The sequence below is a fragment of the Pseudophryne corroboree genome, chromosome 5, assembly GCF_028390025.1.
Source record: "Pseudophryne corroboree isolate aPseCor3 chromosome 5, aPseCor3.hap2, whole genome shotgun sequence".
In the NCBI taxonomy this organism is placed as follows: domain Eukaryota; kingdom Metazoa; phylum Chordata; class Amphibia; order Anura; family Myobatrachidae; genus Pseudophryne; species Pseudophryne corroboree.
Genome location: NC_086448.1, coordinates 635,732,951 through 635,760,775, shown reverse-complemented (window position 1 = coordinate 635,760,775; position 27,825 = coordinate 635,732,951). Strand labels below are relative to the sequence as shown.

Genomic DNA, 27,825 nt, shown 5'->3' with positions numbered 1-27,825 from the left:
GACAAAGCTGCCAACTCTGACACACGCCTAGCCGAAGCCAAGGCTAGTAGCATGACCACCTTCCACGTGAGATATTTAAATTCCACCGTTTTGAGTGGTTCAAACCAGTGTGATTTCAGGAAACTCAACACCACGTTAAGATCCCAAGGTGCCACTGGAGGCACAAAAGGGGCTGAATATGCAGCACTCCCTTTACAAACGTCTGAACTTCAGATAGAGAAGCCAGCTCATTTTGAAAGAAAATGGATAGGGACGAAATCTGGGCCTTAATGGAACCCAATTTTAGGCCCAAAGTCACTCCTGACTGTAGGAAGTGAAGGAAACGGCCCAGCTGGAATTCCTCTGTAGGGGCATTCTTGGCCTCACACCAAGCAACATATTTTCGCCATATACGGTGATAATGTTGAGCTGTCACGTCCTTCCTAGCCATTATCAGTGTAGGAATAACCTCATCCGGAATGCCTTTCTCTGCTAGGATCCGGCGTTCAACCGCCACGCCGTCAAACGCAGCCGCGGTAAGTCTTGGAACAGACAGGGCCCCTGTTGCAACAAGTCCTGTCTTAGAGGAAAAGGCCACGGTCCTCTGTGAGCATATCTTGCAGATCTGGATACCAAGTCCTTCTTGGCCAATCCGGAACAATGAGTATTGTTCTCACTCCTCTTTTTCTTACGGGTATGAGAGGAAGAGGAGAAAATACATAGACCGACTGGAACACCCACGGTGTCACCAGTGCGTCCACAGCTATCGCCTGAGGGTCTCTTGACCTGGCGCAATACCTTTGTAGCTTTTTGTTGAGGCGGGATGCCATCATGTCCACCTGTGGCAGTTCCCACCGACTTGCAATCTGCGTGAAGACTTCTTGATGAAGTCCCCACTCTCCCGGGTGGAGGTCGTGCCTGCTGAGGAAGTCTGCTTCCCAGTTCTCCACTCCCGGGATGAACACTGCTGACAGTGCGCCTACGTGATTCTCCGCCCAGCGAAGAATTCTGGTGGCTTCTGACTGAATCAGAACCGGTTGGTCGCGAAGCAGGGTCTCCGCTTGTTATGCACACCAGTGCCTGCAGGAATGTACTGGTGTTTGAACTGTTATGCAAAACAAATGGACTCACAGACAGACTGGGGAATATGACATAACGTACACAGAAGGTGATAGGGTAACAAAATACACACAAAGTGAACAGAGAAGCCCAGAGGCTAAGGAACTGGGTGTCTCCCTTGTATTAGTAATGCTCAGATGAGAAAAGCAAGATGTTGTGTTCTAATACGTAGAGAACCCGAAATGCTGTTGCTAAGGGCAAAAGCAAAACCCTAAAGGGTTACCAACGGGTGTGGCAGTAAACTCCTTGGTCAGAGATGGAATGATAGACACAAGGAGAGTCTCCACAATCCTAATTCTCACTTGCAGTGCACAGGTTCAGCTTACTGCCACTAAACTGACCCCTGACACCTAGCACAGTGAGACAGGATTAGACAGGCAAGTCTTAGAATACAGCCGCAAACTTGCTAAGTTCACAGAGTAGTAACAGAACCCCAGCAAGCTAAACGACTGACTCCAGTCTTACTGCTAGGTCTGGATTGGCAGAGTGTAATACCAAATCCCCAGGCCTATTTGCAGTAAGCAACAAACAAATACAAAGCTACACAGTACTGGCTAACTTTCAGGAACTGACTAACCAACAAAGATTCAGCAGCATCTGCTTACCCTAAGAAGAGGCCTTATAAAGCAGGTGCTGTCCACGCCCCACTCAGACCTCACAGACTGTGAGCACAAAAACCAGCACCGGATCCCCTATAGTGCACAGAGCCTGTAACCACTGCACAGCAAAAGACCCGAACCGGAGTATCAGCTGCGCTCAGGTTACTCTGCTAGCACTTGTCTCCCGGTTGCCATGACGACTTGGCAGCACAGGGCAGGAGACCCTAACAGTACCCCCCCTCTGACGAGGGGTCAAAGAACCCCTACCACCGGGTTTATCGGGGAACTGCGAGAAGAAAGAGCGTATCAGTCTGGGGGCATGAAGATCACAACTGCGCACCCACGACCGCTCCTCCGGGCCATACCCCTTCCAGTGCACCAAAAATGACAGCCGACCCCGAACCACCTTGGAGTCAAGAATCCTTTCAACAACAAACTCCCTCTGGCCACGTATCAGAAGAGGGGAAGGTCTTCCACTGGAAGAAGGATTACTAATCGCCCGTTTTAAAAGGGAACAATGAAATGTTTTATTGATACCCAAAGAACGGGGCAGATCTAACTGAAATGCCACCGGATTGATAACCCTGGTGATCTTATAAGGGCCGATGAACCGGGGGCCTAACTTATGAGATGGCTGTCTCAACTTCAAATTCTTGGTAGACAACCAGACGAAGTCTCCTAATTTGAAGCTGCAGGGTCTTTTCCGCTTATCAAAAACCCTTTTGGTCACTAATGACACAGACACAAGGGCTTTCTTCACTTTCCGCCAAATACCTCTAAGGACCGAAACCACAGAGGAACCACCAGGCGTGGAGTCCAGGGGGTCAAAAGAATTGGCCTTAGGATGATGCCCATACACACAAAGGAAGGGAGAGATCCCTGTAGCAGAGTGAGCCGCGTTGTTATAGGCAAACTCCGCCATGGACAGATGAGCAACCCAGTCAGTCTGACACTTGGAGACATAACACCTGAGGAACTGCTCCAAGGACTGGTTCACCCTTTCAGTCTGCCCATTAGACTGCGGATGGTAGCCTGACGACAAGCTGACAGAAATCTGGAGATCGGAACAAAATGCCCTCCAGAATTTGGCCACAAACTGGGATCCGCGGTCAGAGACCACATCAAGTGGCAACCCGTGGAGACGCACAACATGCAGCATAAATAATTCAGACAGGCGTCTGGCCGATGGCAGCCCAACCAGTGGAACGAAGTGCGCCATCTTCGAAAACCTGTCAACGACAACCCAGATGGCTGTCATCCCCGAGGATTTGGGCAAGTCCACCACAAAATCCATTGAAATGTGGGTCCATGGCTTAGATGGGATAGAGAGTGGATGTAATGGGCCAACAGGAACCCCTCTAGGAGTCTTATTTCGGGCACAGATGTCACATGCCCGAACCCACTGATCCACATCCTTAGCCACCGAGGGCCACCACACCGCCCTAGATAGCAACTCCCGAGTTCTGGCAATACCCGGGTGACCTGACGACTTCTTGGCATGGAATTCCAGGAACACTCGCTGTCTTAACCTAGGAGGCACAAACAAAAGACCTACCGGAAGGTCTGGAGGAGCCTGCTCATGTGCTCTAAGGACTAATGATAAGAGGTCCTGGGTAATGCCCACTTTAATACATGATGGGGAAACAATGGGCAACGGCTCCTCGGTGGTCTCCTGGATTGGAGCAAAACTCCGCGAGAGCGCATCAGCCTTGATGTTTTTTGACCCAGGGCGATATGTTATCAAAAAATTAAAGCGAGCAAAAAACAAAGCCCATCGTGCCTGCCTGGCATTGAGACGCTTCGCTGACTCTAAATATGCCAGATTCTTATGGTCAGTGAGAATTGAGACCACAAACTTAGCCCCCTCAAGCCAGTGTCTTCACTCCTCGAGTGCATCCTTAATAGCCAACAATTCCCGGTTACCCACGTCATAATTAATCTCGGCAGGCGAAAATTTACGGGAAAAGTAAGCACAGGGATGAAGGTGATTATCAGACACTCCCATCTGAGAAAGCACTGCCCCAATACCCATCTCAGAGGCATCCACCTCCACCACAAAAGGACGCTCTGGATCTGGGTGTCGCAGCACCTTGGCCGAAACAAATGCCCTTTTGAGACGGGCAAAAGCCGCTTTAGCCTCACAAGACCAGTGAGCAACATCCGCCCCTTTCTTAGTGAGTGCCACCAAGGGCGCCACTATAGACGAAAATCCAGCGATAAATCGTCTATAAAAATTCGCAAAGCCCAGGAAACGCTGAAGCGCCTTCAAACTAGTGGGCTGCACCCAATCCAGGACTGCCTGTACCTTGGAACCCTCCATTTGGAAACCTTCTGGGGAGATAATATATCCTAGAAATGCGATTTGCTGAACTTCAAATTCGCACTTCTCCAGCTTCGCCCCAAGCCGGTGGTCTCTGAGTTTCTGGAGGACTAAGCGTACATGCTTCCGATGTTCCTCCAGGGAATGGGAGAAGATTAGGATGTCATCTAAGTATACAACTAAGAATCTATCCAAATATTCCCTGAGCACATCATTCATGAAATCCTGGAAGACTGCCGGGGCATTACAGAGCCCAAAAGGCATCACCAAATATTCATAATGCCCTGAGTGGGTATTAAAGGCAGTCTTCCATTCATCCCCCTCTCTTATTCGGATTAGATTGTACGCACCGCGTAGGTCAATCTTAGAAAAAATGGTGGCAGTACGAAGCTGGTCAAACAAGACCGAAATGAGAGGCAGTGGGTATGAGTTTTTAATCGTGATACGGTTCAATTCCCTGAAGTCGATGCAGGGTCGCAACGAACCGTCCTTTTTACCCACGAAGAAGAACCCCGACCCAACTGGAGACTGTGAAGGTCTGATAAATCCCTTAGCCAAGTTCTCCTGAATGTACTCTGCCATAGCCTGAGTCTCAGGACGTGACAGGGAGTACAACCTGCTCTTGGGAAGCTTAGCATTTGGCAACAAATCAATGGCACAGTCATAGGGGCGATGGGGAGGTAGTACCTCTGCAACTTTTTTGGAGAACACGTCCGCAAAATCTGCATAACACCCTGGCAATCCTGGCAAACTTAGCTGCGAGAGCCTGACTGGAAGGCTCAAGCAACTCCTGAAACAATCAGTACCCCAACTAAGAATCTCCCCAGAGACCCAGTCAAATTGAGGATTGTGGGCCCTTAACCAGGGTAACCCCAACACCAATGGGGCAAAAGTACAGACAGTCACATAAAAGGACAATTTTTCAGAGTGTGTGGCTCCAATAAACAAAGAAATCTGGCTAGTGCAAGAGGTAATTTTACCTTGGGATAATGGTTCCCCGTTTAACCCACAAATCTCAATTTCCGATGCCAAGGGTACTAAGGGAACAGAGTGTTTCAGGGCGAATTGGCGGTCCATAAAAACCCCGTCGGCCCCACTGTCCACAAAGGCCTCAGTCTTGACAGTTTGATCGAGGATCTTCAAGGTCACCGGAATGATAAAAGTCTTCTTGGGAAATTCTGACTTCTGGCCTGACAGGATATTTCCCATCACCCTCAGGCCCTGAAGTTTTCCGGCTTTTCTGGGCATGATACTACCACATGACCTTTATTCCCACAGTACAAACACAACCCCTGCTGTCTCCTCCGCGTCTTCTCACGCGAGGAGAGGCGGGTAGCCCCAATCTGCATAGGCTCCTCGGAAAATTCCTCAGAGTCTGAGGTTCCCTTGGTAAGGAAGGAAATCTCAGTCTCCCTTTCAAGCCTACGCTCTCTCAGCCGTCTATCCACCCGGATGGATAACTGCATGAGCTGATCCAAGCTATCAGGCAAGGGATATTGTACCAGTTGGTCCTTTATCTGGTTAGAAAGACCTCTTCGGTACTGGTGTCTCAGGGCTGGGTCATTCCACTGGGTATCATGGGCCAACCTCCGAAACTCCGTACAGTAAACCTCAACTGGCCTTCGCCCTTGCTTAAGGATCAAAATCTGAGCCGCGGCTGAGGCCGTCTTGTCAGGGTCATCATACAACATGCCCAGTGCCGTAAAAAAAGCATCAACACTTTTAAGCGACGGACAGTCAGGCTGCAACCCATATGCCCAGACCTGTGGGTCTCCTTGTAGCAAGGAAATCACTATGCCCACCCGCTGAATCTCCGACCCAGAAGACTGAGGCCTAAGCCGGAAGTATAGCTTGCAGCTCTCCTTGAAACAAAAGAACTGCGAGCGATCTCCAGAAAAACGATCCGGGAGATTTACTTTCGGCTCCTTAACCCCTGCAGGTGCTGCTGCTGCGGGAGCTCCGCCAGCAGCCTGGGAGGTGTGCATTTTAATGGACAAATCATTAAATTGTCGAGTCAGGACCTGCACCTGATCGACCACCTGTTGCAACGTATTTTGAGGGATATGCTCCATATTCCCACAAAATTTCAACAGGAGTATTAGGCTGCTGAATATGTTATGCACACCAGTGCCTGCAGGAATGTACTGGTGTTTGAACTGTTATGCAAAACAAATGGACTCACAGACAGACTGGGGAATATGACATAACGTACACAGAAGGTGATAGGGTAACAAAATACACACAAAGTGAACAGAGAAGCCCAGAGGCTAAGGAACTGGGTGTCTCCCTTGTATTAGTAATGCTCAGATGAGAAAAGCAAGATGTTGTGTTTTAATACGTAGAGAACCCGAAATGCTGTTGCTAAGGGCAACAGCAAAACCCTAAAGGGTTACCAACGGGTGTGGCAGTAAACTCCTTGGTCAGAGATGGAATGATAGACACAAGGAGAGTCTCCACAATCCTAATTCTCACTTGCAGTGCACAGGTTCAGCTTACTGCCCCTAAACTGACCCCTGACACCTAGCACAGTGAGACAGGATTAGACAGGCAAGTCTTAGAATACAGCCGCAAACTTGCTAAGTTCACAGAGTAGTAACAGAACCCCAGCAAGCTAAACGACTGACTCCAGTCTTACTGCTAGGTCTGGATTGGCAGAGTGTAATACCAAATCCCCAGGCCTATTTGCAGTAAGCAACAAACAAATACAAAGCTACACAGTACTGGCTAACTTTCAGGAACTGACTAACCAACAAAGATTCAGCAGCATCTGCTTACCCTAAGAAGAGGCCTTATAAAGCAGGTGCTGTCCACGCCCCACTCAGACCTCACAGACTGTGAGCACAAAAACCAGCACCGGATCCCCTACCGTGCACAGAGCCTGTAACCACTGCACAGCAAAAGACCCGAACCGGAGTATCAGCTGCGCTCAGGTTACTCTGCTAGCACTTGTCTCCCGGTTGCCATGACGACGTGGCAGCACAGGGCAGGAGACCCTAACGCCGCTTGACGTAGGGCGTTGTATACGGCCCTTAGTTCCAGGATGTTGATGTGAAGGCAAGTCTCCTGACTTGACCACAGACCTTGGAAATTTCTTCCCTGTGTGACTGCTCCCCACCCTCGGAGGCTTGCATCCGTGGTCACCAGGACCCAGTCCTGAATGCCGAATCTGCGGCCCTCGAGAAGGTGAGCACTCTGCAGCCACCACAGGAGAGACACCCTGGCCCTGGGGGATAGGGTGATTAACCGATGCATCTGAAGATGTGATCCGGACCACTTGTCCAGTAAGTCCCATTGAAAGGTCCTCGCATGGAACCTGCCGAAGGGAATGGCCTCGTATGATGTCACCATCCTTCCCAGGACTCGAGTGCATTGATGCACTGACACCTGTTTTGGTTTTAATAGGTTCCTGACCAGTGTCATGAGCTCCTGAGCTTTCTCTATCGGGAGATAAACACTTTTCTGGTCTGTGTCTAGAATCATGCCTAGGAAAGGCAGACGAGCCGTAGGAACCAACTGCGACTTTGGAATATTTAGAATCCAGCCGTGTTGCCGTTACACTTCCAGAGAAAGTGCTACGCTGATCAGCAACTGCTCTCTTGATCCCGCGGAGATCGTCCAAGTATGGGATAATTGCGACCCCTTGCTTCCGCAGGAGTACCATCATTTCTGCCATTACCTTGGTAAATATTCTCGGTGCCGTGGAGAGACCAAACGGCAACGTCTGAATTGGTAATGACAATCCTGTACCACAAATCTGAGGTACGCCTAATGAGGTGGATAAATGGGGACATGAAGGTATGCCTCCTTTATGTTCAGAGACACCATAAAATCCCCCCCTTCCAGGCTTGCGACGACCGCTCTCAGCGATTCCATCTTGAACTGGAACCTTTTCAGGCACATGTTCAGGGATTTTAAATTCAATATGGGTCTGACCGAACCGTCCGGTTTCGGGACTACAACATGGTCGAATAATAACCCCCTCCTTGTTGAAGGAGGGGAATCTTGACCACCACCTGTTGAAGATACAATTTGTGAATTGCAGTTAACACTATTTCCCTCTTGTGGGGGGAAGCGGCAGGGCCGTCGGTGAGGGGGAATCTTCTCGAAGTCCAGCTTTTATCCCTGAGACACAATATCTATTGCCCAGGGATCCAACAGGGAGTGAACCCACTTGTGGCTGAAATTACGAAGACGTGCCCCCCACCGGGCCTAGCTCCGCCTGTGGAGCCCCAGCGACATGCGGTGGATTTTGTAGAGGCCGGGGAGGACTTCTGTTCCTGGGAACTAGCTGTGTTGTGCAGCTTCTTTCCTCTGCCCCTAACTCTGGCAAGAAAGGACGCACCTCGGACTTTGTTTCTTTGTGATCGAAAGGCTGCATTTGATAATGTCATGCTTTCCTAGGCTGTGCAGGAATATAAGGCAAAAGATCAGAATTACCAGCTATAGCTGTGGAGACCAGGTCCGAGATCCCTTCTCCACACAATCCTCAGCCTTCCATATGCCTCTTAAGTCGGCATCACCTGTCCATTGCATATTCTACAGGACACGTCAAGCAGAAATCGACATAGCGTTGACTCTAGAACCCAGTAGACTAAATGTCTCTTTGGGCATGTTTTATATATATATATCCAAGACAGCATCTTTAATATATATATCCACCTGTCCACGCTGCTACAGCGCTATAAACCCCTGCCGACACAATCGCCGGTCTGAGTAGTGTACCAGAATGTGCACGCTATCTGCAGGATCCCTGAGGATAGCTGTTAAGTCAGGGCTACCTTTTGGGCAAACGTGACACCCTAGGGGAAGATTCCCATCGTATCCTGGCCCTAGTAAGGAAAGGATACTCCCTGAGAATTCTTTGTGGGAAACTGCAGTCTCTTGTCTGGAGATTCCCGCTCTTTTTCATCATGAGAGGAGGGAAATTTACCTCAGCTTTCTTCCCCTTAAACATGTGTACCCTTGTGTCAGGGACAGATGAGTCATCAGTGATATGCAAATCATCTTTTATTACAATAATCATATATTGAATACTTTCCTGCCATTTTGGCTGTAACTTTGCATTATCGTAGTCGACACTGGAGTCAGACTCCATGTCGATATCAGTGTCTATTATTTTGGATAGTGAGCGTTGTGAGACTCTGAAGGTCTCTGCGACAAAGGGACAGACATGGGTAGATTCCCTGTCTGTTCTCTAATCTTTTGTGCAATAAATTCACCTTAGCACTTAATTACACATATCCAAACCGGTGTCGGCGTGGTCGACGGAGACACCCCTCACACACACACATTTGCTCCATCTCCTCCTTAGGGGAGCCTTTTACCTCAGACATGTCGACACACACGTACCGACACACCACACACTCAGGGAATGCTCATCTGTAGACCATTCCCCCACAAGGCCCTTTGGAGAGACAGAGAGAGAGTATGCCAGCACACACCCCAGTGCTATTAACCCAGGAATAACACAGTAACTTAATGTTAACCCAGTAGCTGCTGTTTATATTGATTTTTGCGCCTAATTATGTGCCCCCCCTCTCTTTTTACCCTCTTCTACCGTGTATCTGCAGGGGAGAGGCTGGGGAGCTTCCTCTCAGCGGTGCTGTGGAGAAAAAACATGGCGCTGGTGAGTGCTGAGGAAGAAGCCCCGCCCCCTCGACGACGGGCTTCTGTCCCGCTTAAATATACATTTTCTTGGCGGGGGCTCATACATATATACAGTGCCCAACTGTATATATGTGTACTTTTGCCAAAAGAGGTCCATATGCTGCCCAGGGCGCCCCCCCCTGCGCCCTGCATCCTTACAGTGACCGGAGTATGTGAGGTGTGTGGGAGCAATGGCGCACAGCTGCAGTGCTGTGCGTTACCTCAGTGAAGACCGGAGTCCTCTGCCGCCGATTTCGAAGTCTTCTTGCTTCACATGCTCACCCGGCTTCTGTCTTCCGGCTCTGCGAGGGGGACGGCGGCGCGGCTCAGGGACCGGACGACGAGGGTGAGATCCTGTGTACGATCCCTCTGGAGATAATGGTGTCCAGTAGCCTAAGAAGCAGGACCTAGCTTCAGAGAGTAGGGCTGCTTCTCTCCACTCTGTCCCACGATGCAGGGAGTCTGTTGCCAGCAGAGCTCCCTGAAAATAAAAACCTAGCAAAATACTTTCTCACAGCAAGCTCAGGAGAGCTCACTGAAAAGCACCCAGCTCGTCCGGGCACAGATTCAAACTGAGGTCTGGAGGAGGGACATAGAGGGAGAAGCCAGAGCACACCAGAATCTAAATTCTTTCTTAAAGTGCCCATGTCTCCTGCAGAGCCAGTCTATTCCCCATGGTCCTTACGGAGTCCCCAGCATCCACTAGGACGTTAGAGAAAGTACTTTTTTTGTAGTGAGTGAGATGTGCGGCGGGCACTTTTCGTGTTTTGTGTTATGGTTTTGGTTCTAATTCCCCGCTTGTGTTTTGGTTTGGTTTTGCCAAAACCACCCTTTCGTGTTTTAATTTTGGATGATTTTGAAAAAAACATAAAAACAGCTAAAATCACAGAATTTGGGGGTAATTTTGCTTCTATGGCATTATTAACCTCAATAACATTAATTTCCACTCATTTCCAGTCTATTCTGAACACCTCACAATATTGTTTTTAGGCCAAAAGGTTGCACCGAGGTAGCTGGATGGCTAAGCTAAGCGACCCAAGTGTGCGGCACAAACACCTGGCCCATCTAGGAGTGGCACTGCAATGGCAGACAGGATGGCACTTAAAAAAACTAGTCCCCAAACAGCACATGATGCAAAAAAGAAAAAGAGGTGCAATATGGAATTGTCCTTGGGCCCTCCCACCCACCCTTATTTTATATAAACAGGACATGCACACTTTAACAAACCAAACATTTCAGCGACAGGGTCTGAAATGACTGGTTTGTTTGGGCCCCCACCAAAAAAGAAGCAATTCATCTCTCCTTTCACAAACTGGCTCTATAGAGGCAAGATGTCATCCTCATCCTCGATTCCTCACCCCTTTCAGTGTGTACATCCTCCTCCTCAGAGATTATTAATTCGTCCCCACTGGAAACCACCATCACAGGTCCCTGGAGGCAATTGCTGGTAAAGGTCTTCCTGGAGGAATTTATAATTCATTTTGATGATCATCTTTGCCACATTTTGTGGAAGTAACCTCCTACGCCGATCGCCGACAAGATTACCGGATGCACTAAACACTCTTTCGGAGTACACACTGGAGGGGGGGGGGGGGGGCAATTTAGGTAAAATAAAGCCAGTTTGTGCAAGGGCATCCAAATTGCTTCTTTTTTCTGCCAGTATACGTACGGACTGTCTTACTTGCCTACTTGGATGCTGTCACTCATATAATCGTCCACCATTCTTTCAATGGTGACAGAATCATATGCAGTGACAGTAGACATGTCAGTAATCGTTGGTAGGTGCTTCAGTCCGGACCAGATGTCAGCATTCGCTCCTGACTGCCCTGAATCACCACCAGCGGGTGGGCTAGGAAATCTTATCCTTTTCCTCGCAGCCCCAGTTGCGGGAGAAAGTGAAGGAGGAGCTGTTGACGGGTCACGTTCTGCTTGAGTTGACAATTTTCTCACCAGCAGTCCTTTGAACCTCTGCAGACTTGGGTCTGCAGGAAAGAGAGATACAACGTAGGCTTTAAACCTAGGATCGAGCATGGTGGCCAAAATGTAAAAATGTAGTGCTCTGATTTCAACAGATTGACCACCCTTGAATCCTGGCAAAGCGAATGAAGGACTCACAAGTCCCACATACTTTGCGGAATCGCTCCGTCTTAGCTCCTCTTTCATTTTCCCCAGCTGCTTCTGCAAAAGCCTGCGGGGAATGACCTGACTCAATCTGGCAGTGTCTGAACTGACTTCACGTGTGGCAAGTTCGAAGGGTTGGAGAACATTGCACAAGACGGAAATCATTCTCCACTGCGCTTGAGTCAGGTGCATTCCCCCTCCTTTGTCTATATCGTAGGTGGATGTATAGGCTTGAATGGCCTTTTGCTGTTCCTCCATCCTCTGAAGCACATAGAGTGCTGAATTCCACCAAGTTACCACCTCTTGATTCATGTGATGGCAGGGCAGGTTCAGGTGTGTTTGATGGCGTTCCAGTCTTCGGCACGTGGTGGCTGAATGCTGAAAGTGGCCTGCAATTTTTCGGGCCACCATCAGCATCTCCTGCACGCCCCTGTCATTTTTTTTAAAATTCTGCACCACCAAATTAATTGTATGTACAAAATATGGGACGTGCTGGAATTTGCTCAGATGTAATGCACGCACAATATTGGTGGCGTTCTCATATCACAAATCCCCAGGAGAGTCCCATTGGAGTAAGCCAATGTGCAATGATGTCCCTCAGTTTCCATAAGAGGTTGTCAGCGGTGTGCCTCTTACGGAAAGTGGTGATACATAGCGTAGCCTACCTAGGAACGAGTTGGCGTTTGCGAGATGCTGCTACTGGTGCCGCTGCTGTTGTTGCTGCGAGAGGCCATACATATACCCAGTGGGCTGTCACAGTCATATAGTCCTTAGTCTGCCCCGTTCCACTTGTCCGTGGTTAAGTGGGTACAACTGCATTTTGTAGGACACTGAGGACACTTTTTCTGACGTCTCTGTACATTCTCGGTATCGCCTGCCTAGTGAAGTGGAACCTAGATGGGATTTGATACCGGGGACACAGTACCTCAAACAATTCTCTAATTCCCACTGAACTATTGGCGGATACCGGACGCACGTCTAACACCAACATAGCTGTCAAGGCCTCAGTTATCTGCTTTGCAAAAGTATGACTGCTGTCACATATCTTCCTCGCAAAGGACTGTTGGACAGTTAATTGCTTACTGGAAGTAGTACAAGTGGTCTTCCGACTTCCACTTTGGGATGACGATCAACTCCCAGCAGCAACAACACCAGCGGCAGCAACAGCAGGCGTACCACTCAAGGCTCCTCCGGAGGAATCCTGGTTAGGAGAGGACTCCTCAGTCTCGACAGTGACATGGCCTGCAGGACTACTGATGTTCCTGACTGAGGAGGAAGTTGACGTTAAGGGAGTTGGTGGTGTGGCTTGCAGGAGCTTCGGTACAAGAGGAAGAAGGGATTTAGGTGTCAGTGGACTGCTTACGCTCTTACCCAAAGTTTCACAACTTGACACTGACTTCTAAAGAAGATGTTCCTAGGTGGTTAACATCCTTAGCCCTACCTATTACAGATTTACAGAGGCAACACACGGCTTAACACCTGTTGTCCAGATTTGTGGAGAAATAATTCCACACGAAGAGGTGGATTTTTTGGTATTTTGCCCAGGCATCACAATGGGCTTCTTCATCCCACGGACAACAGGTGTATTCCCCGGTGCCTCATTTAAACAAACCACATCACCATCAGAATCCTTATCGTCAACTTCCTCCTCAGCGCCAGCAACACCCATATCCTAATACTGGTGTACATCAACAGTTACATCTTCAATTTTAATATCAGAAACTGGACTGTGGGTACTCCTTCCAGCACTTGTAGGGGGCGTGAAAATGGTGGAAGGAGCCACCTCTCCCCGTCCAGTGTTGGGAAGGTCGGGCATCGCAACCGCCGACACACTTGCACTCTCCTTGGGGATTTGTGATACCATCTTAGAACGCACAGTTCTTTTCTGTGCTTTTTCCAGCTTAACTCTTTTAATTTTTCTAGTGGAGGATGAGGGCTTCCATCGTCATGTGAAGCTGAACCACTAGTCATGAACATAGGCCAGGGCCTCAGCCGTTCCTTGCCACTCCATGTCGTAAATGGCATATTGGCAAGTTTACGTTTCTCCTCAGACCATTTATATTTCTTTTTTTGGATCTTTTTACTGAACTTTGGCTTTATGGATTTTACATACCCTCTGCTATCACATTGGGCATCGGCCTTGGCATACGACGTTGATGGCATTTCATCATCTATGTCATGACTAGTGGCAGCAGCTTCAGCACTAGGAGGAAGTGGTTCTTGATCTTTCCCTATTTTATCCTCCAAATTTTTGTTCTCCATTATTTTTCTGGAGTTATATAACAATACGCGGTACAGGAAAGCGTACCTCTACACCACACAGGGCAAACCCTGTGAAAATTATTTGGATTAAATATTAATAACCCCTTTATTTGGAGTAAATAATATACAGCACAGGACAGCACCACTGGACTTTTTTATATGGCAGCACCACTGGACTGGATTTATACGGAATTATTCGCCAGTACCACTGGACTTATACGCCACTATCACTGGAATGATACGCCACTATCACGGGAATGATACGCCAGTATCACGGGAATGATACGCCAGTATCACGGGAATGATACGCCAGTATCACGGGAATTATACAGCAGTAACACGGGATATATGGCAGCAGAGGACACCACCACTGTGACTGGTCACTGGACTGATGCTGCACAAGACACTACCCCTGGTCTGATGCAAGACAACACAGCAAAACTGCAAGGGACTTATACAGCAGCACTGGGGACATATAGCAGCAGAGGACACCACCACTGTGACTGGCTGGACTGATGCAGCATAAGACACTGACTACACTGGACTGAGCAGCACAAGACAGCACTGGAATCTCCACCCCACTTTCCCTCCCGCACAGACACTGAGGACATGTCCTCTCACTACACTCACCGAGACTGGAGTGAAAATGGCGGCGACGCGTGGGTCCTTATATGGAATCCAAACCCGGGAAAACCCAAGCCTGACTCAGATCCGGACTCAGTTAGGGAGCTTCGGTAGGGTTCGGATCTCAGGGATCCGAACCCGCTCATCTCTAGCACTAATACGTAGTAACATTTTTTGTTACTTAGTTTTACTATGCAAATTTCATCTCTGGGACCTGTAGCAGCTGCAATCCATGTAACAGTGGTAGTAGTTCCGCTGGAAGTCCTCTATTCAAACATGCATAAGCAATAGGGAAAACATTGTTGCCAAAAATTTTAATTGCAGAAGTACATTTTTTTGCTTAAGTGCTTCCTACATACTGTAGCTCTTGTGATTATCCCCTAATCTCGGTGTATAGAGAATATTCATGTAGTAGAACAGAGGAGAATGAAGCTAAAAACTTTACAAGATAGTTCTTGTCCGTGAAAGAGACTGCAGCTGTACACTGTATTCCCAGAGGGTCATTACAGTCATGCTGAATAGCTGTTCATGAATAAACATTTCACTTTGCTCAATTAGCAGTTTTGCCATGTACTCTGATGACATCTCAGCTGAACAAAATTAACCCTTTCAATCTCACACTCTCAGACGTGTCACAGCTCCTGCTACAAATGGGTCTCAGCTGTTTCATCTGACAAACAGCGAATAGGTTATTTCAGTACTAGGGAATTATATACATTGACCCACTCTGCAATAAAGGATTTTTAAGTTTCTTAATTTACACCCCCACCTTGATCACAATCATTTTACAACTACACTTCTGGTACGCTGATGACAGAAAGGTTTGACTCCAGTAACACAGTGCTGCACAGATAAATAATAAATAAGCTGTGACCGAAATGACCTCAGCCAGCCCTAGGCTTACCTGTGTTTTTTTATGCCGTTAGATGTGGCATCTCCCCCGCCGGGCTTCTTGTCATCCGACATGCTGTCCTGGTTACAGAAGCTCAAATGCAAACTCTCTTCTGCAGAAGAATTTCCAACAGTCTCAAACCCACTCAAGGAATGATCAGACTCTGAATCTGAGGGAAGTGCAATTGTGTTAATGAAATATTCACTTCAAGCTCCCAGCCTCACTGCAACAACTGAAAACTTCTCACATTCGCCCAGCTCTGAAACCTGAGGAGGTTATTTTGTTTTTTCTGACAGGCTCCATTCAGTAATAGATGCATCTCATATTAGCTCTTCACAAGTTACACCGGAAACAAAGGCATAATACTACAGAGACATGTCATATTTCAATGTCAATGGGTATAATGCATATTTGTGGTAGATTGTGTTGGTGACTTAGGTGTACAGAATAAATGTATTCATTGTTAATGTAAGGATGTGCCCTGTGGGCACATCAGCGCGGGCTGCGTGGCGGGTGTCCGGTGCAGGGATTACCCTTTTCCCTGCACCGGACCCTAGGCTGCGGAGGGGTTTGAAAGTTGGCGCCCTCCGGGAGCCAATCGCGGCTCCCGGAGCGGCAGCCAATAGGAGAGAGACGCGGCGAGCCAATCGGCGCTCGCCGCGTCATAGGCCCCGCCCCCGGCGTCTGACGTCAGACGCCGGGCGGGAGCCAGAGCGGAGGACGACGGCGCTGAGGAGCGGGAAGAGGAGAAGACGTCGCGGGCGGGAGCCGAAGAGGACAGCGCGCGCGCAGAAGAGCGCGAAGAAGGAAGAGGAGCCGGACAGGAAACAAGGACTGCGTGGAGGAAGACGACGACGGCCGCAGGGAGAAGAGCTCCGGTGGCCGCTGAAGAGGCCTGAAGACTCCAGCCTTGGGAAAGAAGATGTCCAGCGGCGGCTGGACGCGGCGATGCGACGGCGGCGCCGCTGGCCAGGACGGGCCAGCGGCCGAAGAGGGCACCGGAGGCCCCCGGGTTAGGTGAGGCATCCTTCCCCCCTCCCCTTTTCCTCCCTAGACCACCAGGGACGGGCATTAGGCCCGAGGGCACAAGTCAGGCACTAGGCCTGTGGCGCGGTTAGGAGATTGGGGGTCATTATTCTGATTAGGTGGTTTGGGCATTAGGCCCAAGCCACCCAACCTCTGCGGCACCAGATAGGCAGGCACTAGGCCTGGGGGGCACATGTTGGGCACTAGGCCCATGAGGATAGTCAGGCCACCGGCCTGTGGGCACAGTTAGGCGGGCATTAGGCCCGAGGGGCACGTTCAGGCACTAGGCCTGTGGGGACATTAGAGGGCGCTAGGCCCTAGTGGATTTGTGGCCAAATTAGGGATATGAAAGGTGACCCTGGGCACAAGGCCCAGGTCACCCAACGGGCGGCAAGTTAGGCGGGCGCTAGGCCCGTGGGCAAAGTCAGGCCTCCGGCCTGTGGGCAGTTAGGGGGCGCTAGGCCCAGCGAAGCAGCGTTTCCCTGAGGTGAGTAAAGGTGGTACTGGGCGCTAGGCTCAGGCCACCCTGAGAGTACGGTAGGTGGGTGAGCTGTGCGGTCCCCACTACTGGGTGTTCTGGGTCGGGTAGATAAAGGGACAGCACCGTTTTATGTTGTAACTCCGATAGTGTGTTATATGTTGTTACCGTGCAGGGCAAAGTGTATGTGTTGTGTAAGTTGTGCATAGTTGTGTTGCACCACACCCACAGAGCTAGTTTGAGGGCTCCGCTGTTGTAGATAGTATAGGGTGTGACACTAGGTCAGAGTTAGGCCCTGCACGGCTGTTTCTCTTTGCCTCCTTACAGGGACCTGTAAGTGGAGAAGATCGGAGTGCAAGACTCGTGACGGTGAGTAGCATCCGTGTACGTCTGTCCCTTGTTTGTCCCCGAGCGCCGGAGTTAGGATTGCTCACGGACGTGAGAATCCCTTTCATCACACTACGTGCGAAAGCGCGAGTGTGTGAAAGCTGGGTAGCTGAGGCTTTGTGCCGGTGATGACCATTCACCCAGCCGGTGAAGGTCGCAGCCACCCCTGGGGTATCCCCTGTTCCACCGGAAGAAGGGTCGATACCCCTTTGATGTAAACCCTTCTCTCCTCAGCTAGGTCGTCGGTCAGCTCCGAGAGGGAATCGCCGTGTCCGGATCCGAGTGAAGATTTCCAGGTCCGTTGAGGGTTCCGGTACCTGAAGGTGAGAGCGAGCGGCGCCTGGTGAGTACCGAGTCTACACCTGCACGGCAGCAGGCACCACCACACGCACCCGCAGGCCGCACCGCACCTCTCACACTTGGCGTAGTCGGCAGGATAAAAGAGACCGGATCACGGACACGATGTGGAACGCCACCAAGAAGACCTCCCTGCGGACGGCTCCGGAGAAGACTCACCCCCGGATGTGTGCGGACCAGAGCGACTGGGTGACGGTGTCTGGGGCAGACATCCTGAAGATGGTGCAGCGGTCGGTCCAGCGTGAAAAAGAAGAGCGCCGGGAGAAGGGGCGCAAGAAGGCCGCTGTGACGCCCTGCAAGAAATGTCGGCAAACAGGTCACTTTACCGACGAGTGTACTTGGCGAGAGACGTCCCCAAAGAAGGTGGTCCAGGAAGCGGACCGAAGACGTCAGAAGGGCCAAGCGAAGAAGGAGTCCTGGTGTTTGCTCTGCGGAAACTACGGGCATGAGCACAACAGTTGTCCTTGGGACGAAGAGTTGAGCGAAGACGAGGTTGATTCCCGGTGTGAAAGCTGTGGAGATCCCCGACATCGGCTCCTGGAATGTCCATGGACGGAAGACAGGACGGACTACGAGGCCACGGTGAAGCAGATGACGGAGTCTCGTCAGCAGCTTTGGGACCGGGTGGCTGCAGAGCCTGTGTGTGCGCTCTGCGAGGCGAGAGGGCATGCGCTTCCCGATTGCCCGTGGAATGAAGACCGGATGATTGCGGATGGTCGCGCCCAGAGATGGGAGGAGGAAACCAGGGAAATGGAGCGGAAGGCCTTGCTTGAAGTTAATTCGCAGGTGCCCATTTCCTCTGAGCCGGAACCAACGGGTGAAGATTCCCCGGTGAAGGAGGTGGACCAGGAACCCGTCTTGGAGAAGGTGGCAGTGGCCCTCCCTTGTTGGAAGTGTCGGCGACCAGGACATGCGGCCAGTGAGTGCCCTTGGGAAGATGCCGCGGACCTACTCTGTCCCAAGAAAGTGACCCCAGTAAGACAGAATCCTTTCCCGCATGAGGCGGAGGTGGACGACTGGGAGGTGAAGAGACCACGCTGCGAAGAAAAGCGTGAAGGCCCAGTGACTGAGACGTCCGGCATCTCCCCGCGATGGAACCGTCCACGACCAGGACGTGCAGAACAGGAGTGTCCTGGGTACCAAGAGATGCCAGCGGAAGCAAAGGAGTACGCTGAGGAAGTAACGATGCCAGCGGAAGCGCAAGAGTACGCTGAGGAAGCAGAGGTGCCAGCGGAAGCGAAGAAGTACGCTGAAGAGGAAAGTAATACCCCAGTCCAGATATCTGAGGAGGACTCTGACTACGGTGAGCTGTCCGCCGACGAATCCCTCCCAGAACAGATGGAGGATGACTCTGGCATCGGAAGCGCCGACGAGAGTGACTGGCAAGATCGGGTGGAGTCATGCTCCCAGTTGAATGCCCTCCGTGAAGAGGAGGAGATAGTCCTGGAGCAAGAGTACCTGCCGGGAGTGCCGAGATGGACCGATGTACGGGGACAGGACTGTGATGCCGTGGGAGGACCCGTTCCAGAGGAAGACACAGGACCTTTGGAGATGCCCCACGAGGAAATTCGACATGTGGTGGCTGTTGCCCGGGAGGAAACGGATGCCCCGGAGGATTCCGCTGTTGGGTGGTGGTCGATACCACACCTGGAAGACAGGGACGAAGCCACAGACTATATCGGAGGCCAAGAGTGGGTGACTGTTGTCCCCGTGGAGGAAGATTCCCCTTGGTGGCCAACGTCAAGCGACCGTGAGGAGATGCCACTCCCCCAGAGGACCCGCCGATGGAGATCAGGACGTAAGAGGAACCCGGAGCTGGAGGAGGAGGAGGGATGTGGGGTCACAGCTGGTCCAGGTTGGGCCCCCGAAACCACCTTCGCCGGAAGGACCTTGGAATTCCCTGACCCGCGGACGATGGACGTCGTGGAGATCTTTGTAGGGACTACAAAGGAAAAAGGGGGGGGAAATGTAAGGATGTGCCCTGTGGGCACATCAGCGCGGGCTGCGTGGCGGGTGTCCGGTGCAGGGATTACCCTTTTCCCTGCACCGGACCAGAGGCTGCGGAGGGGTTTGAAAGTTGGCGCCCTCCGGGAGCCAATCGCGGCTCCCGGAGCGGCAGCCAATAGGAGAGAGACGCGGCGAGCCAATCGGCGCTCGCCGCGTCATAGGCCCCGCCCCCGGCGTCTGACGTCAGATGCCGGGCGGGAGCCAGAGCGGAGGACGACGTCGCTGAGGAGCGGGAAGAGGAGAAGACGTCGCGGGCGGGAGCCGAAGAGGACAGCGCGCGCGCAGAAGAGCGCGAAGAAGGAAGAGGAGCCGGACAGGAAACAAGGACTGCGTGGAGGAAGACGACGACGGCCGCAGGGAGAAGAGCTCCGGTGGCCGCTGAAGAGGCCTGAAGACTCCAGCCCTGGGAAAGAAGATGTCCAGCGGCGGCTGGACGCGGCGATGCAACGGCGGCGCCGCTGGCCAGGACGGGCCAGCGGCCGAAGAGGGCACCGGAGGCCCCCGGGTTAGGTGAGGCATCCTTCCCCCCTCCCCTTTTCCTCCCTAGACCACCAGGGACGGGCATTAGGCCCGAGGGCACAAGTCAGGCACTAGGCCTGTGGCGCGGTTAGGAGATTGGGGGTCATTATTCTGATTAGGTGGTTTGGGCATTAGGCCCAAGCCACCCAACCTCTGCGGCACCAGATAGGCAGGCACTAGGCCTGGGGGGCACATGTTGGGCACTAGGCCCATGAGGATAGTCAGGCCACCGGCCTGTGGGCACAGTTAGGCGGGCATTAGGCCCGAGGGGCACGTTCAGGCACTAGGCCTGTGGGGACATTAGAGGGCGCTAGGCCCTAGTGGATTTGTGGCCAAATTAGGGATATGAAAGGTGACCCTGGGCACAAGGCCCAGGTCACCCAACGGGCGGCAAGTTAGGCGGGCGCTAGGCCCGTGGGCAAAGTCAGGCCTCCGGCCTGTGGGCAGTTAGGGGGCGCTAGGCCCAGCGAAGCAGCGTTTCCCTGAGGTGAGTAAAGGTGGTACTGGGCGCTAGGCTCAGGCCACCCTGAGAGTACGGTAGGTGGGTGAGCTGTGCGGTCCCCACTACTGGGTGTTCTGGGTCGGGTAGATAAAGGGACAGCACCGTTTTATGTTGTAACTCCGATAGTGTGTTATATGTTGTTACCGTGCAGGGCAAAGTGTATGTGTTGTGTAAGTTGTGCATAGTTGTGTTGCACCACACCCACAGAGCTAGTTTGAGGGCTCCGCTGTTGTAGATAGTATAGGGTGTGACACTAGGTCAGAGTTAGGCCCTGCACGGCTGTTTCTCTTTGCCTCCTTACAGGGACCTGTAAGTGGAGAAGATCGGAGTGCAAGACTCGTGACGGTGAGTAGCATCCGTGTACGTCTGTCCCTTGCTTGTCCCCGAGCGCCGGAGTTAGGATTGCTCACGGACGCGAGAATCCCTTTCATCACACTACGTGCGAAAGCGCGAGTGTGTGAAAGCTGGGTAGCTGAGGCTTTGTGCCGGTGATGACCATTCACCCAGCCGGTGAAGGTCGCAGCCACCCCTGGGGTATCCCCTGTTCCACCGGAAGAAGGGTCGATACCCCTTTGATGTAAACCCTTCTCTCCTCAGCTAGGTCGTCGGTCAGCTCCGAGAGGGAATCGCCGTGTCCGGATCCGAGTGAAGATTTCCAGGTCCGTTGAGGGTTCCGGTACCTGAAGGTGAGAGCGAGCGGCGCCTGGTGAGTACCGAGTCTACACCTGCACGGCAGCAGGCACCACCACACGCACCCGCAGGCCGCACCGCACCTCTCACATTTACATGAGGAATCCAAGATATGGGCCAACGGCGTTTGACAAGGTATTCAGATACAAGCAACAAATGACAAATTCCACAATAAATGGAAAAAAGCTCATAACACATTCAATGGTCAGTGAGTAACATTTATTTACAAATGTGTCCTCTTACATCTTTGCTCTGTGCGCTATAAGTTGCGTTACACATAATGCGTGAGTGCCGTGTGACTCGGTAGCGCAGAGTGGTTGCAGCCGCAGTCACACACAGAATATAGGCATGCTGCATATCACTTAATCAACAGAAGCTGCTTGTGCATCCTATCACATTACTTTACGTCTTTTTTTGCGCTAAAAAAAAATCTAAAAAAAGACGCTCGCTGCTACAGAGTCTCGCCAAATCATGGCGCAACTTTAAGGGCTGTTTAGCGTGACTGCAGCAAGGATGTAAGAGGGCACATCTGTAGTAAAACAAAACACTGTACTAAAATAAAGCCAAATGGGGTTACATAAGTCATGGATGAACTAGAATGCTCTACATTTTGATCTAAATGGGATTTAAAAAAATAAAAAAAACCAAGACAGAAGGCAGCAAGGTTTTACATCCTTTATGATTTGAGGTTTCATTTCTAACCAACAAGATGGCACCCACATAACAATAATTTCCTAACTAGGTTCCCATTTATGTCACAATCAATACTTCAGGCAGCTACAGTACAGTATGCATTGCTGCACTCCACAAGTACTAGGCAGAAAGGGTCAGGTTCCATCTGTAAAGCTACCTCCTGCTGACCTGATGTGTAGGCAGAAAGTTCTGACCGATTTCAGCATTTTTATTTATTTTCAGTGTTCACAAAACAAACCAGATTTTGATATGAACCTTTCTGAAACGTATACGTACTGTATACTACAAACATAACTGCACACATGAGCCCTGCATGTTATACTCTGTATATGAGGAATCTGCCATTTTCCACAATTTTGTAATACACTGTACAGTAAAATATTCAAAGATCCCCCTGTACGCAAGTAAAAGGAGCCAAAAGTTTTTTTCTTTTAAAGCAATTTTTCTTTGATAGGCCTGACATCTTCATAAACATTCTACATAACAAAAACAACCACAAAAAAAAGGAAACTAATATAACCTCTGGGACATTGAACCTGGCTTGGATCCCTCTGTGTGAAAAAAAATGTGTTTCGGGATTTTAAAATAAAATTTTCACATAATTCTTAAAAATAAAAACCCTAAAGGAGAACATAAATACCTGAAACGGCATCGTAGAACTCATCCTCGCTGAGAATGCTGTGGAGTGGAGGTGTTCCTTTAACCAGAGACTGTTCCAATTCGTGGTGTTCAGTAGCCAATATCTGTAAAGCCTCTGATAAGATCTTACTTTTCTCCTGCTCGTGTTCCAGTTTCAGATTTCTCGCCTAAAATGGAGAAATAACATTCCTGTGTTAGTTCGTTACCTGTAAAAGGTAAATGAAGGCGAAGGATAGAAATGTGTGAAAATTTAACAAGCAGAAACTGCTATAATAATCATACTATTTAAATGTACAGTCTCTCTCCCCCCGCCCCCCCCCCCCTTCTTTAAGCAGTGGGTTTAATATAACTGTATTTGCTTCAGTGTCATAACTTTTTTAATCCGCTAAGTGAGCATTGTGAACTATACATTTTTTCAACTCCTGTTCTAAGTGATTCTGTTCAACCGTTAGTCCAAAAGTATAGCCTTGTGACTGCAAGTGGTCAGTCCAATCTACTGTGCTTCCCACTATGGACATGCATGTGAGTGGCACTGACAGTGCAGAATATAGAGATCTTCCTTATAACAAAAAGTTCTATCTTTGGCTCTATTAAATTTAAAAAAAAAAGTAAAATAATTTAATAAATTTCAATTGGATTATAAAGAACCAAAACAGCATACACTTCAGAGGAAACTTGTTGTAGACACCATCCCGACGGTCAGGAACCCAACCTCCAGAATGCCGGCAGGGGGCCCAAGACTACTCCCACTCGTGGGTGTCCACGATGCCCGTAGAGTGGGAATAGAACCTGTGGCGAGCGCAGCATTCTGGCGGCCAGGATCTCGGCGTCAGTATGCTGACCGCCAGGATCCAGGCCCGCCGGTCACGCATACCCAATGCGAGGAATCAGCAGCAGAAAGGTATTTTTTCTGAATATTTTTTAAGGAGGAAAAAAAAGAAAAAGAAAAATGTATACCCAAATTTTAGCTCCATTAAAATGCAAAGAAATATACGTTATGGTAAGAACTTACCGTTGATAACATGATTTCTCTTATGTCCACAGGTATCCACAGGATAACATTGGGATATTGTCGAGCGACAGCGAAAATGGCACCAACGCGGTCACGAGCTTTCTGGCCTCCCAGGATGCATTGGGGCCTCCACTATATAGTCCCGCCCACTGACTCAGTCAGATCAGTTCTTTCCACAGCGATTTTAGGCAGGAACATTAGGTAGAGACCTGTACAGGCGATAAGAACACACATGCACACCCTTCCATACAAGAAGGAAGAGGTTTTAATGATTGTCTAGATCCTCAAATCAGATGCGTCAGGGTGGGATCCCTGTGGATACCTGTGGACATAAGAGAAATCACGTTATCAACGGTAAGTTCTTACCATAACGTATATTTCTCTGGCTGGGTCCACAGGATTATCCACAGGATAACATTGGGATTCCCAAAGCCATTTTAGTGGTGGGGACGCTCCTGATTGCACAGGAGGACCTTTCGCCCGAAGTCTGCGTCATGAGAGGCAAAAGTATCCAAGGCATAATGTCTGATGAATGTGTTTATGGAAGACCATGTGGCTGCCCTACATATCTGTTCTGCTGAAGCACCCTGCTGTGCTACCCAAGAAGGACCTACCGTACGTGTAGAGTGTGCAGAGACATTAGCCGGAATAGGGAGATCTGCATGAGAATAAGCTTCTGATATTACCATTCGGAGCCATCTCGCCAGCGTCTGTTTACTAGCAGGCCATCCTCTTCTATGGAATCCGTAGAGGATGAAGAGAGAATCTGTTTTCCTGATGGCACTAGTACGATCTATGTAGATTCTTAAAGCCCGGACCACGTCCAGCGACGCTTCTCCCTCAGATAGTCCAGATACCTGAAAAGCTGGGACTACAATCTCTTCATTCAGGTGAAACTTTGATACCACCTTTGGAAGATAGCTAGATCTCGTTCTGAGAACTGCTCTGTCTGGAAAAAAACTTAGGAAAGGAGACTTACATGATAATGCTCCTAAATCTGACACTCTTCGGGCTGACGCCATTGCCAGTAAAAAAAGAACTTTAACCGTTAATCACTTAAGATCTGCTCTCTCAAGTGGTTCAAACAAAGGACCCTGGAGAAATTTAAGAACTAAATTCAAATCCCAGGGAGCTGCAGGAGGAACAAATGGAGGTTGAATATGTACTACTCCTTGGAAAAATGTACGTACATCCTGTAAATCAGCAATCTTCTGCTGAAACCATACAGTTAACGCTGAGACTTGAACCCACAAGGAAGCAGCTTTCAACCCTTTATCCAATCCTGCCTGAAGGAAATCCAAAATCCTAGCTACTTTAAAAGATCTCGGATTGTAATTTTTTCCAGTACACCAGTGAATATAGGCTTGCCATATTCTATGATACACACGGGCCGAAGAAGGCTTTCTTGCTCTAAGCATAGTTTGGATTACTCGTTTCGAAAATCCTTTAGCCTCTAAGATAGAGGTTTCAACAGCCACGCTGTCAAAGATAGGCGATCCAGATGACTGTGATAACAAGGACCCTGCATTAACAGATCTGGATGTTGAGGGAGCAGTATCGGTGCTTCCATGGACATTCTCAACAGATCTGTGTACCAATGCCTTCTTGGCCAAGCTGGAGCTATTAGAATGATTGCTCCTTTTGCCTGTTTTATCTTTCTCACTACTCTGGGTAACAGAGATATTGGAGGGAACAGATATGCCAGCTGAAACCTCCATTCTACTGACAGTGCGTCTACCAGGACCGCTCCTGGGTCCCTTGTTCTTGATCCGTACCTCGGAACTTTGTTGTTTAGACGAGACGCCATAAGGTCCATCTCCGGTAGACCCCATCTGTTCACCAGTGTCTGAAACACTTCTGGGTGTAGTGCCCATTCGGTTTCCTGAATGGTGTGCCGACTGAGAAAATCCGCTTCCCAATTTAGTACACCCGGGACAAATACTGCTGACAATGCCGGGAGATAGAGTTATGCCCATTTTAGAATGGGAGTTACTTCCTCCATCAGACTCTTGCTGTGAGTTCCTCCTTGATGATTGAGGTATGCTACTGCCGTCGCATTGTCTGAGCGGATCTGGACTGGTCTTCCATGTAGATTGTCCTTTGCCTGAACTAGAGCCAAGTAAACGGCCCTTATCTCCAACCGATTTATCGGCAGGCGACTTTCCCTTGCGATCCATTTTCCCTGGAACCATAGGCTTCCGAGTACCGCCCCCCAGCCTTGCAGGCTGGCATCTGTTGTCAGGACTTGCCACTCTTTTATCCAAAAGGGTCTCCCCTTGTTTAAATGGTCTGTCTGTAGCCACCACGCTAGAGACCTTTTTACCTTTACTGGAATCTTTATCATCTGTTTCTTTATCGTCTGATGATTTCCGTTCCATTCGGCCAGAATAAGGTGCTGCAATGGTCTGGAGTGGAATTGCGCATTTTCCACCATGTCGAAGGTTGATACCATCAGACCCAACAGTCGCATTGCTGCATGGACTGACATTGTCTGGGCTTGCAACGCTTCCTGAGCCATGACCTGCACCTTGACTATCTTTTTCTCTGGTAAGAGAACTTTCTGTAGGTCTGAATCCAATATGGCCCCCAAATGAACCATCCGCTGTGACGGATTCAGGGACGACTTTTCCCAATTTATGAGCCACCCGTGTCTCTGTAAACAAACTATCGTCTGTTGAAGAAGGCTCAACAGTAAATCTTGTGATTGTGCTAAGATTAACAGGTCGTCGAGGTATGGGAATATTCTTATCCCCTGCTTGCGCAGACAAGCTGCCATAACCACCATGATCTTGGTAAACACCCTGGGTGCTGTAGCTAGCCCGAAAGGCAGAGCTTGGAACTGGAAATGTTCCTGGAGGATGGCAAACCTGAGGTAACACTGATGTGACAGTGCTATAGGCACATGTAGGTAAGCATCCCGTACATCCAGAGATACCATGTAATCTCCCGGTTCCATAGCCAACATTATGGAGTGTAACGTCTCCATGTGGAACTTCGGGATCCATATGTATTTGTTCAACATTTTCAGATTTAGAATTGGTCGATATGACCCATCTGGTTTCTGGATTAGAAATAGATTGGAGTAATACCCCTGTCCCTTTTGTGATGGAGGTACTGGGGACAATCACACCTGACTGCAGTCATTTTTGGACTGCTTCTTGCAGGGCATTGGCCTTCGACTCTATACGAGACGGGCTGGTGCAAAAAAATCTTTGAGGAGGCTGCCTCCTGAATGGGAACCCATACCCCTGAGATACTACCTTCTGCACCCAGGCATCTGCTGTTGACTGTTGCCATGTGTGTGCAAATTTAAGGAGTCGGCCCCCAACCCTGGAATCCTCCAGGCGGAGGCCCGTCTCTTCAGGCTGAGGGTTTCTGTTCAGGTTTGGAAGCTGGCTTTTTGCTAGCCCACTGCTTCCTACCCCTGGATTTAAACTGGGGTTGTTTAGGCTCCTCTTTAGCTTTTGCTTTGCTAGCGAAATGAGCAAAATTTTAAACCCTTGGACTTAGGGTTATAGGTAGCCAGAAATCTGACCTTTTTCGATTCAGCCTCTGATTCTAGGATATCCGATAAAGGTTTTCCAAATAATATATTACCCACAAAAGGCAATGCTTCCAATTCTTTCTTGGATTCCGCATCTGCCTTCCAGGTACGTAGCCAAATTGCTCGACGAGCGACTACTGTCAAGGCTGAAGCTTTAGAAGCAACTGTACCTACATCAATTGCTGCTTCTTCCAAATACTGTGCAGATTGTCTTAAACGGCAAAAACGATCCTCTTGCTCCCCAGTAGGAGAAGGGATGCTGTTCTCTAGTTCCTCTATCCATTCGCCCATAGCCTTTGCTACCCAGGCCGAAGCCATAGCAGGTCTTACCACTGCTCCTACTAGAGAAAAAATATTTTTCAAAAGGCTCTCTACCCTTCTGTCTGTGACATCATTCAAAGAGGCAGAT

General features: G+C 49.8%; 1 protein-coding gene across 2 annotated transcripts in view; it reads right to left on the bottom strand.

Moving 5' to 3' along the window:
* OSBPL1A (oxysterol binding protein like 1A) overlaps positions 1-27,825 on the bottom strand; it is a 537,997-nt gene that overhangs the window by 116,366 nt on the left and 393,806 nt on the right. For both annotated transcript variants that reach the window (XM_063923609.1, XM_063923608.1), the window contains 2 exons: positions 22,862-23,027; positions 15,575-15,731 (listed from right to left, as the gene is read on the bottom strand). In XM_063923609.1, coding sequence (XP_063779679.1) covers positions 15,575-15,731; positions 22,862-23,027 — 323 coding nt within the window. The remainder of the gene's footprint in view (positions 1-15,574; positions 15,732-22,861; positions 23,028-27,825) is intronic.